General features: G+C 34.8%; 2 protein-coding genes across 2 annotated transcripts; one reads left to right on the top strand and one right to left on the bottom strand.

The window, feature by feature from the left end:
• Nucleotides 1–56: 56 nt before the first annotated feature.
• Nucleotides 57–4256, bottom strand: uxt (ubiquitously-expressed, prefoldin-like chaperone). Its single transcript, XM_079897156.1, has 6 exons — nt 3684–4256; nt 3275–3356; nt 2336–2403; nt 2133–2240; nt 1987–2050; nt 57–1905 (listed from the first exon to the last, which is right to left on the bottom strand). Exons 1-6 carry the CDS (start codon nt 3764–3766, stop codon nt 1843–1845), a joined length of 468 nt encoding a protein of 155 aa, XP_079753282.1. The 5' UTR covers nt 3767–4256; the 3' UTR covers nt 57–1842.
• A 207-nt stretch (nt 4257–4463) lies between these two features.
• Nucleotides 4464–12121, top strand: LOC307173774 (ER membrane protein complex subunit 3). Its single transcript, XM_079897155.1, has 8 exons — nt 4464–4885; nt 5571–5628; nt 7343–7436; nt 7529–7633; nt 8958–9039; nt 9118–9197; nt 10728–10810; nt 11402–12121. Exons 1-8 carry the CDS (start codon nt 4731–4733, stop codon nt 11504–11506), a joined length of 762 nt encoding a protein of 253 aa, XP_079753281.1. The 5' UTR covers nt 4464–4730; the 3' UTR covers nt 11507–12121.

Below are 12121 nucleotides of genomic sequence, written 5' to 3'. Positions count from 1 at the left end.
CATGACGTGAGTCAGCTGTAGAGCAGAGCAAAATGAATGAAAGGACAAACTTTTATGTGTTGCTTTCTTCTTGGGAAGAGATAGTTTTTATTCAGCACCAAGGTCGAATGAAAATCTTTGCACAAAGAAAATGCGTAAATTCTCTCTCTCACCCCCACACACACTCACATATAAACTAGGTTGTTGTACACCTTTACTTAGACATAATGGTTTTTATACTGTACAAACTGTATATTCTGTCCCCTAACCATAACCCTACCCCTATATCTACCCATCACAGACAACTTTCTGCTTTTTTACATAAAAAAAAACATCACTTAGTATGATTTAAAAGCTGTTTTCCTCGTCATGACCACAAAATGGCCCCACAGTGTCAAAATTTTCACATTTTGCTACCTACACACACACACACACACAGGTTGCTGCTGCAGGATTGCCCGGATATGTTGCATGCGGGGGTTTTCCAGGGGGGCCGCAAGAGAGTGCTAGGAGGTCCATTGAGAAGTTAACAGTGTTAAACATTTCATAAATACATTAACTATACATAAATAAATGTGATCAAAAATAAATAAATGATTAAAATAAAAAATAATGTACATTTGATTTGAGTAAATAAATAAATAATACATCTAACTGTACAGTTATAGTAAGTAGAAACTAAATTAATAATGTAAACAAAATATTTTCCATATATATTTTACACAGATTTATGATCATTTTTCACAGTATAAATTGGGTCTTTAAACAGGGTAATTTATAGCTGCCCATTTAATTTTAGGATTGGGGTCCCTCGCACAAAGTTGATCATATTTGGGGGTCCGTGACATCTAAAAGATTGAAAACCCCTGACATAATGTATGGCCAAAACAATGTAATAGAATAATATAGGAAGCATAAATGATCTTCAGACACTGATTCATTGGAAATCGTATGTACAATAAAGGTCTCTGTAAATCCTGAATAATATATAATCTGTAATTCCACAGCCAGTGCTGATACTGTCACATTATAATGATTGTCATTGTGCCCAAATGCGGCAGTGAGTCTTTGTACAAAGAAAAATAATCTATTTCAGGAAGCAAGTCTTACAGTGCTGCCACAATTCAACATCCAGTTTCCATGGCAACTGTTACTAGTGTGACAGGGTAGCCATCATATGGATGCTGCAGAAACTTAACATTAACCACTGTCTTCGTCAATCAGAACAGCTAAAATAAAAGTTTAATTAATAATCAATTAATTGCAACGTAATTCTTGAATCCCAAATGCAGCACAGAACTGATTATATACAGTTTATCCTCTTATTATTTGTAGATACAACCAATAAATAAATACTACTTGTATTTTTAGATACGATATTTTAGATTGATTTTGAGGTGAAGTTTTTATAATTCCTGTATTCACATTACCAGGTTTTTCCCCCAACATATTTGTATGTTATATATGCATATGGAATACATGATACCAAATGATCATGAACAGATCATGACATTCTTCATTTCCAGTAAAACAATTTTAATAATAAATTGCTTGTCATACCTAAACAAGGTAAGTCTAATTTTTCTACATAAAATCTATTAATATAGATAATTTCATCTTATATGAAGGAATTTATGTGTTTTAGTCTATTGCATGTTCAAACAGCGATATAAATCTAAAATGATCACAACGCCACAGAAAGTTGTACTGAAAATGTTACAATTTATTCAGCAAAATGTTCAAAACAACAGTATAACCTGTTAAAAGGCATGATTGCCATAATGTTCACATTGTTTGAAACAAACATTACAGTCATATGTGCAAAAATAATACACTGTGTGTGTGCTGTGATTGATTAATGTACTACAACACCTCCCTCCTTCTGGTTTCCGGAAGATCCTTCAGACCTTGCAATTCCCTCAATCCCTGTGAGAACAGATTATTTTTTTACTCATCACAATAAACTGGAAAAGGAACAAAAAATAAATAAAGCAGAATAATTTGTACCTCTAGAACCATGCGGATGTTGGCCTTTATCTTTGCTGCATCTTTGGTAAGAACCTCGGTATACCTAAAGGATTAAAATAATGATAAACATCTTTGGGCATACATGCAAATTTCAAAACGATGAAAAGGTAAAACCAAAATCTTACTCGGTTAGCTGATTCGTCTTCTTTTCTATGAACTTCAAAGCCTCTGCATGGGTGAATTCGACAAAGAATCCATAACCAACTGCCACATATATTTTTGATGCATCAGGTCTAAAACAAATGAATCGTTTATGAGTTTGCTCTTTCAAAATGTTAGACGGAGGCATTGAGGCACAGTGAGCCGACATCAGACTTGCAATACTTACACATGAGCCTGCACATAGAAATGGCAGCCAAGGTCAACATCAGTTTTGAGTTCTTTGCTATCAGTTTCCTAAAGATGAATAAAATATAGCAAAACAACATGTTATAAACACATAATACAGAATGAAAGCAAGAAAACACTCTCACACACACATATATATACATATATATATATATATATATATATATATATATATATATATATATATATATACATATATACATATATATACATATATATATATATATACATATATATACATATATACATATATATATATACATATATACATATATATATATACATATATACATATATACATATATATATATACATATATACATATATATATATACATATATACATATATATATATACATATATACATATATATATATACACACATATATATATACACACATATATATATATATATATATATATATATATATATATATATATATATATATATATATATATATATTACGGCTGTCAAACGATTAATCGCGATTAATCGCATCCAAAATAAAAGTTTGTTTTTACATAATAAATGTGTGTGTACGGTGTATAATTATTTTCTATATATATAAATACACACACATGCATGTATATATTTAAGAAATATTTGCATGTATATACTGTGTATATATATTTATATTATATATAATTTATATTATATATAAATATTTTATATATAAATAACAAATTTTTCTTAAATATATATGCATGTGTGTGTATTTATATATAGAAAATAATTATACTCCATACACACACATATATTATGTAAACACAAACTTTTATTTTGGATGCGATTAATCGCGATTAATCGTTTGACAGCCCTAATATATATATATATATATATATATATATATATATGGAAACTCATAAGTGCAGGACTTTAGAACAAGCTCAAAGTATGGTTTAGTGGACTTAAAACTACCTGAATGCTTTGTATTGTATTCTTCAGCTGAAGGTATTGTGCTATTTTCTCATATACAGCATCTCTTTGCTCCAACACTTTCCTGTCAGAATCGAAATAGCAGTAGATAAGCTTTACAAAACTATTATTTTTTAATATGTAGAATAAGATATACATATATTAAGATATACATATAATATTACAATAGGTTATAATAATATACATTATTGTGCACTATGGGAATTTATTTGGTACTCAGTGGTACCACAAAGAATACCATGGTATTACCATGCTACATGTAAAAATATGGTATTGCGATTCAGAACTCATGGGATTACCATGGTACAAACATGGTAAAACTATGGCAGCCTTTGTACGTGCAATACGCAAATGTATTTCACCAAAGACATAATCAAGTGATGGTACTTACTGTAAGTCTTGTCTCAACACTTCACTGATAAATGTCTCATACTGCAATACTTTTTCATCAATATCTGGCGTCCCAGAAGTCATGATGTAACCAGAAAGATGGTTGCAGATAGACTATAATACAGAGATACTTTCTTGAACAATAATCAGCGTTTCTATTATTAATCTACATCAAACATCGGGGCTGACGCAGCGATTAAAATCGTATAGATGACAGATTATTTTGTTTTAGTGTGAAAATACTCGTCTGTGCAAAGCTAACCCGTCCTATGTCTGTCACGTGGCTCTCCACTTGTTTACAAGATACACACGGAAACGTACTCGAAACCGGAAATGGCGTTAGCTAACTTTTTCTTTTTCTTCTTTAAAATATATAAACAATTTTTAAAATGTAAGGCATATTTTACCTATCGCTTAGTGATATAAAATAACTGAATAATAAAACATAAATGCATATGTAAATACGTCATAGTTCAAAGTAGTGATGGGACGACGGTCCGATTCATTTCTGCGAATCGGTTCTCGGAAATAGTTCGTCTCAAGGAACGGGGTAAAAACGTTTTTGATCTCATGATGTGATCTCTGACATTCTCGCTTGGCATATTACATACTCAAAACGTCAGTAAAGCTATATTATATATATATAAATATGTATGCATGCATGTACACACATTACTATTGATTAAAACCAGCTCTATTATCATAGTAAAACTGATAAGTTCAAAAGAGACTCGGTTCAATGAGGACCCGAGAAGCGAGAAGCGCACGGACCGATTCATTCCAATTCGTGAATCGTCAACATGTTCAAGATCCGACTCAATAGAACTCGTTCACGAATCGCTACTAGTTCAAAGGTCAAACAGCAGCTGCGCAGAAGGCGCATGTACATGCAGCAATGTGCCGTTTCTTTCGTATAAAAGTGTAATAGTTTTAACATAGTTTGAATTTTCACCGTGCTTTAATCTCAAGCATTATAATAAACTTAAAAGTGTCAGTGTTTTGAGTTCAGACAGTTGTAAAGGATAGTTTTGGAGTAGTCAGTACAGGAATGGCAGGTCCAGAGCTGCTGCTTGACTCCAGTATTCGCCTGTGGGTTGTTTTGCCCATAGTCTTCATCACTTTCTTCGTCGGAGTTCTGCGGCATTACGTCACTCAACTGATTCATAATGAGAAGAAAGTGGACCTGCAACAGGTGTCTGATAGGTGAGATCACTGATGCAAATGTTCAGCCATAAACATGTTATCAAACTCACATTTACATAGAAAATAGATAGTAAAAACATTTACAATGTAATATTATATGTAAATTAGAATTTACTTAACGTTAAAAAAATGTCTTTATCTTGGCGGTTAAAATAAATAAAAGTTTTTATTGCTGTGTATTCTGCATTATCAGCGAATAAACATGTATAATTAATTATGCAGAATACAACTGAATTGAAAAGGAGACCTGAATTCAGAACCTGAACATCAGAACTTTTTAATTCATCCCCATTACGAAATATGGAAATGGAAAATGCAATGAATCAATTTAATTTCTTGCAAGAACATTGAAGTTATTTTTAAGAGTTTAATAACTTAGTGCTGCAGGAAACATTTTGAGGGAAGTGTGTTTTATAATCTCATTGGAGCTGTTGCAGTTTTCACATAACACATATGCATTTATCTAATAATAATCCAAATTCAAGCTTTTCAAACTTACTTAAAACCTTTAAACTTTAAAACTATTTAAAACGTCCAAACTTCATGATTTTTAAACCACTTCAAACTTTCTGGTTAGGCTTTCTCAAGCCAACACAAAATTTGTCTCGACTAACATTTTAATCTAGTCTAATCTTATAATCAGAGGTGTTTAAGACTTTAATTCATTTGTTGTTTTAATCCACAGCCAGGTGTTGCTACGCAGCCGCATTTTGAGAGAAAATGGAAAATATATTCCCAAACAGGTATTAATTACTTTAATTATGAATAAGAGTTCCCAGGATATTTGCGTGGAGTCAACTTTTAAAACTTTCCCCTGGTTTCACAGACAAGGCTTAAAGGATTAGTTCACCTTAATTACTCACCCTCATGTCGTTCCAAATCGTAAGACTTGCGTTCATCTTCGAAAAACACAAATGAAGTTATTTTTAATGAAATCGGAGAGCTTTCTGTCCTTCCATTGACAGCTACGCAACTACCACTTTGATGCGTCAAAAAGTTCATAAAAAGATTGTGATACTAATCCATATGAATTGAGCGGTTTAGTCCAAATTTTCTGAAGAGACTCGATCACTTTATATGATGAACAGATTGAATTTAAAGGGGACATATCATGCTAAATCCACTTTTTTAGCCCTTAAATGCATTTTGTTGTATATTTGGAGTGTTTAGAAGTACAGAAAAGTTGAAATTATTCTCTTCAGGTGCTTCGTTGATATCTTTATATTCTGTTTTGGCCTTATTTTTCAACCTGTTCCGATTTTTCTGTTATCTATGACGTTTTGTGAACTATTACGTCACAGTATTTGCAGCGGAACTGCCAAATAAGGACATTGACTTCCAGCCCAACACTTCGAGCAATCCGCCATTTTTATTTCTCGCTGCAATTTTGTAGTCCAAGCTAAAAGATGCAGAAGTTACGAGAGGGTAAGTTAAAATGTTCGGTTGTTGGACGTAGTAACCCACACGCTTCATTACACCGTCTAATGTAGATGAACTGCCGCTTGTGACAGTGCGCATGTTTAACTGAAAGAACGAGCAGAGAGAGAGAGACCCGGTCGCGTGCACGCACTCTCTCTCTCTCTTCAGAGCCAGGCGAAAGTGTAAACAAGACATCACCGTCTCCAAACTAGACGCTGTCTTGCTCTCTCTCCCTCGCACATATTAATCAAAATAAATCGACACGGTGGTAAAAGGTCGGAAGACCAAAGTGTCATGTGTAAATACAGTAACACACCATTGCGATACATCCATATGAAGACGTTGTTCTGCAGGTTCGTTGTCTTCATTTTCATCTCGCTCCGGCTCCGACTCTGGCTCGAACATGTAAGGCTGGCTGGACAAGTCTTCCGTTGTTGACATTTTGTTAATAACGTGTGAATAAAAAGTTTCTGTGCCGCTAGATAATCGTATCTCTGCTATCAAACTACAAAAATGGCCGAACGGGGTGGAGTTGAACCGAGTGTCACCTCTGCATCCTGGAGTGGGGGCGGGGTATGAAGTGTTTAAAGAGACCGCACCAAAACGAGTTGCTCTCAGATGCACATCAGAAAAGGGGTAGAAAAGGGTCCTGTGGAGCTATAATAATGAGGAATTCAGACCCAAGCATTGCAGTTCCGCTTTATATAGACTACAAATGTATGATTTATATGTAAAAAGGAACGATTTAAAAGCATGATATGTCTCCTTTAAGCTTTTATTCGTATATAAACATTGATCAGCGAACATAAACTGAAGCCCAACCGAACCTGCTTGACAAAACATGAATGAACCTCATTGGTTCTTGCAGAAGCTCAAACATGCTGTGTAACACGAGAATGAACCTCATTGGTTCTCACGCATCAAGCGAACATACTTGAGCTTCTGTTTTTTTTCTGTTAATCTAAGCCCTGTCTGTTAAACCAGGCCTTTATTTGTTGATTTAATGTGTCACTGATAAATGATGCTGTCCCGTTGCAGTCATTCGCCATGCGAAAACACTATTTCAATGACCCTGAGACTGGATTCTTCAAGACGGTCAAAAGAAAAGTGACCCCAAAAAACCCCATGACCGGTAAGATGTTACTCTAACATCCTAGAACTAGAAGAAATGACCTTCTATGCTTCATCACTATGTCTGAAAACCTGTCCCTTTTTCGCTCCCAGACCCCAGCATGTTGATGGACATGATGAAAGGGAATCTGACCAATGTGCTGCCAATGATTCTGATAGGAGGATGGATCAACTGGGCCTTTTCTGGTTTTGTCACAAGTATGAGCTTTTGTTACTTGCTAGAATTAAAATGCTAAACTAGAAGAGAAGAATGGAATGATCATGTGCAAATGTGGTCTTATTCCTAAAACAATCATTTGTAAATGGGATCGAATTCAGGGCTGTAGGAAGGATCTGAAATGTTAAGGGAGACATTCTAAACCTTAACAGCCGGCTCATGAATTTTAATTGGGTGATGTAACGTTTGCCCAGTACATTCATAACTCACTTTCTGAAAGCCAGACGTTGGTAAGTGGGCGCTAACCATAGTAGGATTACTTCATACGTGCTTATTCAGTCCACTGCTGATGCAAGCGGTTGGCGGAGGCTTGTGTTTGGTCTTAAAGTGGTTACAGTTTGCTTTTTCTCAGTGTTACCAAGCAAAACTGAACTCTTAAAGTCCCACTGTAGTCAATAATTTTATCCCTTAAAAACTCATCTTTGATCACCAAAATGACACATTTCAAAGTATTTTCCTTGAAAAAAATGTCTTCGTGCCTTAAAATAGCTTGAATGTTACTCTACACCCTTGCCCTATTTAGTATAAGTGGTTCTATGAATATGCAAATGAGCCCCGCCTCCACTCACTCCCACCAGCTCAGAGATCCACTCGTTGACTTGATTGGTTACAAGGTAGTAGTTTGTGACGTCAGAAACACCAGCGATTTCATATCGCATTTTTTTAGACTGGTTCTCTGCAATTTTAAGGAGAAAATACTCAGGAATGGTGTTGACTTATGAATTTACACATAGTTTGTATTAAAGGATATTAAAAACACCACATAGACATATAAACAACACAGGGGGACTTTAAAATATAACCATTTTCTAAAAGGCAGAAGGGGACGACTTTAAAAAGGTCAAAAAGTTATAGTGGCTGATTAAATCACAAGAGAATGTTATTTTATCAAGAAACATTTTTTGTTGCTTAATATTTTTGTGTAAACTGTGACCATTCAAAGATTTGTGGTAAGTAAGATTTGTTAAATTTAATCATTAAATTGATCAAAAGTGACAGTAAAGTCACTTATAATGTTACACAAGATTTCTATTTCACATAAAAGTTGTTCTTTTGAACTTTCCATTCATCAAAGAACAAATGTATCACTGTTTACTCAGAAATATTAAGCAGCACAACTGTTTTCATCATTGGTAATAATAAAATAGCATATTAGAATGATTTCTGATGGATCATGTGACACTGAAGACTGGAATAATGATGCTGAAATATTATTTCTCATTACTGCTGTGTTTACGGTATTCTTTGATCAAATAAATGCAGCCTCGATGTTGTTTTAACGTTGTGCCGCTTATTTCCTTTCAGCTAAAGTTCCGTTTCCTCTGACTCTGAGATTCAAGCCCATGTTACAGAGAGGAATTGAGCTGCTCTCTCTGGACGCCTCATGGTACAGTATTGATGTGTTTTTTTTATTTGTTGACAGAAGCTGAAAACTATGCATAAAATCTGAATTTGTCGCTCTTAGGGTCAGTTCAGCTTCATGGTATTTTCTCAATGTGTTTGGGCTCAGAAGCATGTACACCCTCATCCTTGGACAAGACAATGGTTGGTTGGTTTTGTTTAATATATTTAGACCTTTTTATGACATCAACTTTATTCTATTATATTAAATGTTAATAAATATATATATATATATATATGCCTCCCGGCCAAAACAAGTCACTGTTTGGATTTAAATAGGGAAATGCATAAGAGTGTGTAGCTTTTCATTTCTTAAACATCCATGTAGGAAGACACATCATGGCCATATTCCAGGATGACAATGTCAAGATCAAGCTCATTGTGAAATAATGGTTGTGAAAAGCATGAAGAATCATTTTCACACATGAATTGGCACCAGAACTTAAACTCATTGGAAGTCTTTGGGATGTGCTGGAGGAGACTTTACAGAGTGCTGGACTCTTGCATTGCTAATACAAGATCTTGACCAAATAAATGTTGTGATGTTTCTTGTATTGACAATGCAAGAGTCCTAGACTGGGTAAACCCGGCCCGGTCTGCCGGTGATTTGATTTCGCCCTGCAGCTCAGGCTGGAAACCTGTACATTCTTCATATCCTGCTTCCGTTACAAATCTGCGGGGACCAATCACAAACTGGCTTATCCACCTGGCGCGCTATTGGCGGGTTTAATCCAATCCAATTCCTTTTAACCTCTCGACGATGCTCAATGACTTCTATAGTTTAGCAAACAAATCGCTCGAGTGGGTGTAAATACCACTCACTTTCATGTTTTTTTTTTGCACAACCTGCAAAAATCACTCGATGCCATTGCTGCTTCAGCAAACCGCTGATCAATGCTACAAACCAACACGTTTGTTGACACGTTTCCTGCCTGGAGTTTTCGCTGCAAAGTACGTCACCCGGATCGTTGGTCTGATTTGTTGAAGGACTATGCCGGTTGATGCCGGTTGATCACGCCTCTTGTGCAGTAGAAAATACAGAGCAGACTCCCCAGACTAATGTTCAATCTTAAAAGACTGAGCTTGGTCTGGTGATAGCCAGACTACAAGAGTCCAGCACTCTGTAAAGTCTCTGTAAAAGCTACACACTCCATCAGTTAGGGTTAGAAGAACTGTTGCCAAACGTATAACATGATAGAAACATAATAATCACTGCAATAATGATCCAGTCATTGACTCTTAAGCATTTGCCTATTTAAATCCTACTTTAAAGCTACTTTGGCCAGGCATTGTGTATGTGTGTATATATATATATGAAGAGTTCAGATGCAAAAGCCTCTAAGTGCCATCTGAAATCTTCTTATAGAATGATCATTTTTATCAAGCTTGTATATTTAAGTTCAGTAATTTCACTTAAATGACAATTAATAGGTAATTTTCATTGCCATTTAAGTGAAATTTACTGAATTTAAATATACAAGCTTGATAAAAATGATCATTCTAGAAGAAAATTTCAGATGGCACTTAGAGGCTTTTGCATCTGAACTCTTCATATATGTATATATATATATATATATATATATATATATAATTATTTACATTTTAATCTTAGCTATGGCATTTGAGATAAGCTTTAGATCTTAGATATTTAAACTAAAAGTTGTTCATTTTTAGCTGCAGATCAGTCAAGAATTATGCAGGATCAAATGACGGGGGCTGCGATGGCGATGCCCCCTGATCCTAACAAAGCATTTAAGGTGAGTAGAACATGATTTGCGTCAAGTAAACCTGTTATTATTATGTGATGTACATCTTTGTTTTTGTTATTTTATCAATATGAATTCTTTTTCCATGACAAACATGCACAAACAAAAAAAAGCCAGAAGCAGTTATTTGTGGTTCGCACAAATTTAGTTAAAGTACATTTTCTTGGGAAATCACGCCTACGCTCCCAGTGGACGGATTGATGTATGCAACAGCAGCCTCAATGTGGAAACGTGCTCGCTTTAATTTCATAACCTTATCATCTTAAGATAATTGTGAAACCTTAAACTTTGCTGTTTTGAAGCTCGCATAATTACAGAACTACTGAAACCTATTTCTTGTGGAACGCAGATTGTATTAGGTATAAGTCGATAATAAGACTTAAGTCGATGCAGTTCCATTACACAATATATATCATACACAATAAGATCTTTTGGTCTTCATTTACTCACCCTCATGCCGATGTAAACCTGCATGGCTTTCTTTTCCATGTGGAAAACAAAAGGAGACGTGACGTTTAGCAGGATGTGCACGTGTAAAGCACTGCAATGCTCTGAATGTCTTCTCCTTTATGGTGGTTTCAGAGCGAGTGGGAAGCCCTGGAGATTGTGGAGCACAAATGGGCCCTGGAGAACGTTGAAGAGGAACTCATGTGTCAGGATCTGAACTTCAGAGGACTCTTTAGCTAAGATCTACAGTAAGAACAACCATGTTCTGACATCTGCCTGATTGCAAACCACCTTTTGATATGAAACAGTGCTGTGCATTTTGAAACCAGCTGTTATTTCTTAATATTATTCAATTGTTGGTACTTGTTGACTGCAGTGATCCTGATAGTGTTGAGTTTCTTTTGTTCACCCATGTGAATGTCCTGCAAAGAATCTACAGTATGTTTGAAATTAAGTTTTATGTGAACTGTGTGCACTGCACATAAACATTTAATTTGATACAGTCACAGTAAAGATCTAAATGATAGAAATTAAGCCAAAGAAATTAATGCAGAATTTCTCATGTTTTATGTCTTAATAGTTTGTGTGAAATGGTGCCTTGAAAAAGAAAAAAATTATATAAATATATTTTTTTCAGGTAAAACATCAGTGCATTAAATGGTTGCTATGCAGTTTTTCTCCTTTGTGGTTGGTGATCATCACACAGTTCCTTATTGACAAGCCATTGTTTCAGACACAGAGATATTATAACAGCAAATTGAATGTAAAAAAAAATTTATATTTTGGTCTCTGTGCTAGAGAGGAATGTAGTAATTTAATAAACATTATATGGAGCCCTGAGGTGAGGAGGAAATC

This window comes from Squalius cephalus, assembly GCF_949319135.1.
Source record: "Squalius cephalus genome assembly, chromosome: 16".
Lineage (NCBI taxonomy): Eukaryota > Metazoa > Chordata > Actinopteri > Cypriniformes > Leuciscidae > Squalius > Squalius cephalus.
This window is presented reverse-complemented; position numbering and strand designations above follow the sequence as displayed.